The sequence below is a fragment of the Etheostoma spectabile genome, chromosome 20 (genome assembly GCF_008692095.1).
Source record: "Etheostoma spectabile isolate EspeVRDwgs_2016 chromosome 20, UIUC_Espe_1.0, whole genome shotgun sequence".
NCBI classification, from domain to species: Eukaryota; Metazoa; Chordata; class Actinopteri; order Perciformes; family Percidae; genus Etheostoma; species Etheostoma spectabile.
This window is the reverse complement of record NC_045752.1, coordinates 9,556,514-9,564,640: the sequence shown is the minus strand read 5'-3', so window position 1 is coordinate 9,564,640 and position 8,127 is coordinate 9,556,514. Positions and strand designations below refer to the sequence as shown.

General features: G+C 42.2%; 1 protein-coding gene across 2 annotated transcripts in view; it reads left to right on the top strand.

The window, feature by feature from the left end:
- Nucleotides 1-8,127, top strand: part of mnat1 (MNAT1 component of CDK activating kinase) — a 40,333-nt gene that overhangs the window by 13,278 nt on the left and 18,928 nt on the right. For both annotated transcript variants that reach the window (XM_032500406.1, XM_032500405.1), the window contains one exon: nt 1,140-1,271. In XM_032500406.1, the coding sequence (XP_032356297.1) occupies nt 1,140-1,271 (132 nt within the window). The remainder of the gene's footprint in view (nt 1-1,139; nt 1,272-8,127) is intronic.

The following is an 8,127-nucleotide window of genomic DNA, read 5'->3' as shown; positions in this document are numbered from 1 at the left end:
ACACACACACACACACACACACACACACACACACACACACAGCCTGAGGTATCATGGCTGTGAGATCATTAAGAAACTATTACCATTCATTGGGCTGTGGGCTGCACTGCATTGTTCTCATTCTGTGATTCCAAAGCCTCCTGGCTCCATTGTGTTGAGCTGCAGGCTTTGGAAGTGATTGTTCCTGCAGAGCGTGCTGCTGAAGGACCATCACAGATAGCAGGCTAAGCTGTGTGTTTGTTTGTTTAAGGCACAGGGCCTGTTGACTGTAGGCAGATGAGATCAGCTCCAACCCCCCTTGGGGAGATGTCCTGAGCTTTGACATCTGTACATCCCTGTGCTCTCACACACATACACCAACACATACAGTACATTTAGATTCAGTGTTGCTGTTTGCTGTAGCAGTGTTTAACTAATCAATAAAACACATCACTGGGAAATAGTAACACACTTCTTGATAATTGTTTTTTATCTAATGTAAACAAAAACATTTAACATTATTAGTCTCCTGGGTTAGGGTAATTTTCTTGAGTGTAATAACTTTTTTTCCTCAACATTTTTGTGAAATGAGGAGCATTTAACCACGTAATGTCATCCAAATAAAGCAAGTACATTCAGTCAAACCGGAACTTATTGGTGTTTGAAGCCATTAAATCACTTTTTTTGTGTCTATTGTTAAATGCTAAGACACCTCTAGACTGTCCTACTGTTGTTGTCCACCCCATCACAAATGTCCTATCTTTTCAGTGAACAAAGTGTCCAAGCTTGCACAGAGGTCTAAGAACAGACCTCTGTGCTTGGCAAGACTCCACTGGAGAAATTGAAATGCCCGACCTTGCATTTAATGGAGGTGAAGGCGGTGCAGTGCACTTGAAGTAGCGTTCCCTGCAGTGCCACAATTTTGTTGATATGGCTTGCATCAATAATGTGTCTGATAGCCTGAAAGCATGATTGGGTGGGTATTGGAGCTGCTTCTGTTTTCATTTTTTCTCAACATGCAAAAGTTCCAAAAATAGAAGGCCTCAACATATATAAGTGACATTTGTTTTTACTGAGCAGTTCTGGATGGAGCACTTTGTTGAATTTATCAGCCTCTAGACCTAAATTTACATTCTCATAAATCCTATTTGTTTCTCCAGGAGCAGTCTCAACTTCCTGCTACCATCTTGCTTGCCCAGCACAAGGTCCGTGCTGCCAAGCTGGAGACCCAGATAGAGCAACAGAAGCAGGCGGTCAAACCTACCAGTTTATTTTCAACTGGAATCCATATGGTGAGTACAAAAGTTTAGGCTTATTAGTTCTTCAACCCTAGTCTGGTTCTACCAGACTCTCGTACATTTCATTTGTACAGAGTATATGGCCACTCTCCATTGACAAGTGTTAACTTCCTTGAAGGCGGTATACTGTGGAAGTTTATAACTATTGGATCTGTCATAACCAATCGCTAACGTTTGGTCGTGATGCCGGCTTAGTATCGCTAGGTTTCGCCTTAGCCTACTCCTTCACCACTAAATCCAGTGGGGAGGAGGGCCACAACATCATGGCCACCAGCTAAACTCAGCAAAGATTGTTCTTGCCTGGGCTTCAACTTCTGGATATTCGGCAGCGTTGCCACAATGGATTGAATGGCTTCATTCGCATCTTTCTCTGCTGCCATTACGAAACTACAACTCTAGTGCACGACCTCAACGTTATCTCTCTTAGCCACTCCCTCTGTTCGCTGATTGGACCAGTAAAGATTTGACCGGAGAAAACCCAAGAATATATGGCAAACCCAGACATAGTACTTAGGAAAATGAAAATTGAGCGGAAATACGGACAAGAGCAGAGCCAGGCTACTTTAACCCCAGTTTATACATACAAATTCAAAGTGACTGCCTCTTGCCTGTGCTCAAAACATGCAAGGGACTGAATTGGTGAATGCGTGTCATTTCAGCTACTTGTGAGATAATGAATTACCCTCCAGGAAGCCCAGGACAATGGTTTCTAATATTACGAGGAAGCGTTCTACAATTCTGCAAAGTTATTTTTCACTTTGGCAATTGAGAGGTAAACATTTGTAACAAAGAGTGGCTTCATTCAAATGAATGAGAAGGCAATTTTTTTCATGCTGTGATAATGTCGGTCCAAACACGACCTTGCCTGCATTTGTCAGAGTGGGCTTTGCTGCTTCAGGTAAAAGCAGGGTGAGCACAGTGAAACATGATAGCTTGAAAAAACTATACCATCGCTTATAATAAATAACAAGTGGCTATATTTACAGTGAGCCCATGCAGGTTTACGGTCACATGGTTGTTTACCACTATGCAATAGTTGTATAGTGGATCTGAACAGTTAAGGTCTTGGAGTGATTTTAGTTCAGTGCTGATTTAAACTTCATGTGGAGTGTATGTTGACAAAAGAGCAGTGATAAAAGTCCAGACCTTCAAAGGGAGGATGTTCCTCTGTGTCTGGTGCTGCTTTAGTGTGGGAACAGGGCTCTTACCCTGTCAATCATGTCATCACATTCCTGTGGGCGTACGGTGGACCCACAGGGAGAGCATGTGGGTTCAGGGCTCCGGCCGTTTTGAGCTTGCAGCTTTGTGCTCACCCTGTCTGGAGAGACCTTTCATTTGGTTATCGTTCAGGTTCTCGGTCGTTTATTTTCATTTTACTGTGATGAGATAGGCTGTGTCATCGCCCCTACCCACCCCCACAGCAACCCTCATGAGGCATGGTTGTCTTCCCACAACTCAGTGATGCGTGGGAGAGATATCTGCTTAGTACTCACCTAGGATCAAGCTGGAGCTACGTTTTGACACACTCAGGTATAACCCAATTCTCTCTTTTCCCATCTTTGAAGAAAACTAAAAAAATAACTTTTTTGGCCTATGCTGCCAATTTAAATGGGTTATCCATTAGCGTAGCTCTTTGAAAGGTCTGGGTAAAATAATCTAATGCAGTAAAAAGTATTGAGACAAAACCATTAATTTACTCATTAAACCCCAGAGACAACTGACTCTTCCACCAACCCATGGAAAAGGATTGTGTTGATCCAAATGGAGGATTTGGTACTCTGACTCTCAACCCCTTGATATACAGCGTGAAGTTAAACTTGCTGATGGAGAGAGAAAAAGCACTATTGTATTGCTCTTGGCTTCGTCTGGGGCTGTTTTTCCTCGCCTCTCTTCCCATTTCTCTTCATCCTCCCGTCCTGTTGGTGTAGCAGAGCTCCAACCATGCATCTGCTGTGTTGGACCGAAAGACTTGAGTCAAGGGAACGTGTGGGTTTGGATTTCCCTTCACTTCAAAGTCCATAAGAAGGACTTCTGTTTGATTTGGTGGGATTTCAGAACGGAGCGGTGGATTCCTGCAAATTGCTGGAATTCATCTATCTGCAAGTTTGTGGTCCCTTCTTCCAAGCAAGGTTTCAGTTTTTCTTCAGCAGAAATTAGGGGAGGGAATTGTAAAAACACATTTCTAAAGCTGAACTACATTTCCATGATATGTCTATAGTCACATTTAAGCTAATTTGTGCTTTTCTCTTTACTGACAATTACTGCTAAAATGTTTAGTCATTAATTGATTAGTCATTTGTTAGAAAATTGATGGACAACTTTTTTGATTCAGTCACTGAAGTCATTTATCAAGCAAAAATGTTTAACATTCACTGGTTCCAGCTTCTCAGATATGAGGTTGTGGTCCTTTTTTTCAGTGTTTTTAACATTGTAAAATGATTATCATTGGTTTTTACTAGGGGTGTTACGATTGTCTAAATCCTCAGTTTGGTCATGTTTCAATTCAAGTCTCAATTTTTACTCTTATTTTTTTTAAGGCACAGGTTGCTTTGCCATTTTTAGACTAGACTTTTATGCAATATAATAGCTGACCTTTGTTCGCAATCTACCACTCTACATTGTCAAATGTAAAACATTTATAAACAACATAATGCAACAATAACTTACACTCACCGGCCACTTTATTAGGTACCCCATGCTAGTAACGGGTTGGACCCCCTTTGCGCTTCCGACGTGCCTCAATCTTCGTGGCATAGATTCAACAAGGTGCTGGAAGCATTCCTCAGGGGTTTGGTCCATATTGACATGATGGCATCACACAGTTGCCGCAGATTTGTCGGCTGCACATCCATGATGCGAATCTCCCGTTCCACCATCCCAAAGATGCTCTATTGGATTGAGATCTGGTGACTGTGGAGTCCTTGAGTACAGCGAACTCATTGTCATGTTCAAGAAACCAGTCTGTGATGATTCCAGCTTTATGACATGGCGCATTATCCTGCTGAAGTAGCCATCAAGTTGTACATTATGGTCATAAAGGGATGGACATGGTCAGCAACAATACTCAGGTAGGCTGTGGCGTTGCAACGATGCTCAATTGGTACCAAGGGCCCAAAGAGTGCCAAGAAAATATCCCCCACACCATGACACCACCACCACCACCTGAACCGTTGATACAAGGTAGGATGGATCCATGCTTTCGTGTGTAGACGCCAAATTCTGACCCCTATCATCAGACCAGGCAACGTTTTTCCAATCTTCTATTGTCCAATTTCGATGAGCTTGTGCAAATTGTAGTCTCAGTTTCCTGTTCTTAGCTGAAAGGAGTGGCACCCTGTGGTCTCTGCTGTAGCCCATCTGCCTCAAAGTTCGACGTACTGTGCGTTCAGAGATGCTCTTCTGCCACCTTGGTTGTAACGGGTGGTTATTTGAGTCACTGTTGCCCTTCTTCAAGGCAAGGCAAGGACGGCAGCTTTATTTGTATAGCACATTCAGCAACAAGGCATTCAAAGTGCTTTACACAAAATCAGTTAACAATAAAACACAAGTAAACAGTTAAAAATCACAAGCATTAAAAACCGGTAAAACACTGATAGACGTTAAAAACAAAGAGAAACATAAAACAAGAATAAAATTTACAGTGCAGCATAAATTAAAGAAATGATTAGTCATTTAAGAAAGGCAGCATCAAATAGAAAGGTCTTCAGCCTTGATTTAAAAGAACTGAGAGTAGCAGCGGATCTACAGGTTTCTGGGAGTTTATTCCAGATATGAGGAGCATAGAAACTGAAAGCTGCTTCACCCTGTTTAGTTCTGACTCGGGGACAGAAAGCAGACCTGTCCCAGATGACCTGAGAGGTCTGGGTGGTTCATAGTGTAGTAGCAATCAGCAATATATTTTGGACCTAAACCGTTAAGTGATTTATAAACTAGCAGAGTACTTTGAAATCAATTCTTTGAGACACAGGAAGCCAGTGTAAACTTCAGAACTGGAGTGATGTGATCCAGTCTCTTGGTCTTGTGAGGACTCGAGCAGCAGCGTTCTGAATCAGCTGCAGCTGTCTGATTGATTTTTTGGGAGACCTGTAAAGACCCCGTTACAGTAGTCAATTCTACTGAAGATAGGCATGGACAAGTTTTCCAAATCCTGTTGACACATAAGTCCTTTAACCCTTGATATATTCTTAAGGTGATAGTAGGCTGACTTTGTAATTGTCTAATGTGGCTGTTAAAGTTCAGGTCTGAGTCCATGACTACACCAAGATTTCTGCTTTCTGTTGTTTTTATCAGCTCGAACCAGTCTGCCATTCTCCTCTGACCTCGGCATCAACAAGGCATTTCCGCCACAGAACTGCCGCTCACTGGATGTTTTTTCTTTTCAGACCATTCTCTGTAAACCCTAGAGATGGTTGTGCTGAAAAATCCCAGTAGATTAGCAGTTTCTGAAACTCAGACCAGCCCTTCTGGCACCAACAATCAGCCACGTTCAAAGTCACTCAAATCACCTTTCTTCCCCATACTGATGCTCGGTTTGAACTGCAGGAGATTCTCTTGACCATGTCTACATGCCTAAATGCACTGAGTTGCCGCCATGTGATTGGCTGCTTAGAAATAAGTGTTAACGAGCAGTTGGACAGGTGTACCTAATAAAGTGGCCGTGAGTGTATATCTTCAGTCAATTGAAACTTAAGCAAATTAACCTGCCATCAGTTTATCTTTTGTAACTGTTGTCTTCTTCACAGAAGATGACATTCAAATTCAACAACAACTTCTCTGAACAATTGTTAACAAACTTCAAAAACAGTTGAACATAGATAATTACTACGTAAGTCGTGCTGCCGGTTAATTAACGCCGGTTGATTAGCCTGAGTCATGTCACTGAACCGAGGATATAACTGACTCACAGCTTTGTTTTTTTTTTTTTTTTTTTTTACCTCATTCATGTTGGCAGCGCTTCGCTCAAGCTGAGTGCTATTGGCCTCTGTTGTGTGTGTGTGTGTGTGTGTGTGTGTGTGTGTGTGTGTGTGTGTGTGTGGTGTGTGTGTGTGTGTGTGTGTGTGTGTGTGTGTGTGTGTGTGTGTGTGTGTGTGTGTGCGTGTGTGCGTGCGTGCGTGAGCGCGCGCGTACACACACACACAAAATACAATCACTCAATACTAGTCTTTATTATTACTACTGTAAAGTCTTAATTTTGCTGTAGCCTTCTTTTCCCACTGTTTAGTTTGAGTAACGTTATTTTAGACTGAATCAAGCTGTCAATTAGTGGTTTGCTAACCCTTCTCTTAATCAATCCATGAGGCTAACAGCTGATCACTACAACTATGACAGATTGTGCCTTATACGGATCTGTGCAGGCAGCAAAGATTGTGTACTGATGTATTAGCTAAGAGATCAGTTAGCCTCCACCGGAAAGATGAACGCTAGTTTAGCTAACAGCTATTTTGGCTAACCTATAGCTGACCGCTTAATTCAGTCTAAAATAACGTTACTCAAACTAAACACTGAGAGAATCAGGCTACAGCAAAATTAAGACTTTAGAGTAATAATAAAGACAAGTATTGAGTGATTGTATTTTAAATGAGCACAAGTAATGTAGAACTGACGTAACAGTTTTTATATATTTTAGCGGTTATTTTCTCTTTTACATGCTTCTCTTTTACATGTCTCAGCTAGTGGTTAGTCGAATTAGCTGTCAGCTAAACTAAGGTTAGCTTTTCGGTGGAAGTTAACTGCGGACTTTCTTTAACTGTCTATGGGAACAGGTTGTGCCTGTCATAAATCCTCGTACATCATGATTATCCTCTGCGCATGCGCGAACATCTTGCACATGCACAGGACGGATCGTGCAGGCAGCTTGGATCATGTACCAACAGCATCCATGCAGGCTACAAGTGTGTTTCTTTCCGCTTGGCAAGCTGACCGGACGTGACATGGGGGACGTGGCAGCATCAACGATTCCGTTTTTTATTCAAAATTTATTCAAAACTTAATATCTGTTGAATCGAAATCAACCAAAATTAAGTTAAGTGATACCCTCAGTTTTTACTGTTAGTAAGACAAAAAAGGCAATTTGACAATGTCACGTTGGGCTGTGGAAATTGCGATGGACCATTTTTGCAAAACAATTAATAGATTAATTTGACGAAAACAATACAGAAAGATTAATTGACCATCAAAAGCTCCCAGTAGCAATGCTTTCTTGTGGATCACATACACAAAGGAGAAACAGATTGTGACAGTGAGTCCCAGGGCTCATGCATGACCTCTTGTTTTTTCATCTCAATTGTTTTGGTGATGTGCAAATTCACCAGTCAATGAAGGAGAAATTCATGGTGCCCTTACCCACCACCACCTGTCCAACTAGCGTTTAAGCCAGCTGCTTCACTCTGGGCCAAGGTGAGCCGTTACTTGTGGAATGACATACCTGCCTGTCTCTGAGCCGTCCAATCCATGGAACGTGAGGATGCCAAATACTCCTCAGCTTCCCCAGTCTTTATTTAAAGAGTGATCTAATATTGCATCTAGTTGTGTCATGTTGTTTACTGGGAACATGCATGGGGGCATCTCAGCTATGCTACCACTACTCTTTGCCTGGGTGATTTTCCAGGAGTCGGTGAAGGGGACTTAAACCTTGATCCTAATTATTCTGGTTGTGTGATAACATGTTGGTGAACGGATGCTTGTTGAGGAAGTTAGCCAATCCTGAAGGAAAGTAGTCACGGTCCAGGTGTGATGTGAGGTGGGATGGGCCTGGTCTTGCCTCAGGAATGGTCTGGAATCACTGACTAATCCCTCACGTTGTAGGCACTCTATTGAACCAAGACACACACACACACACACACACACACAC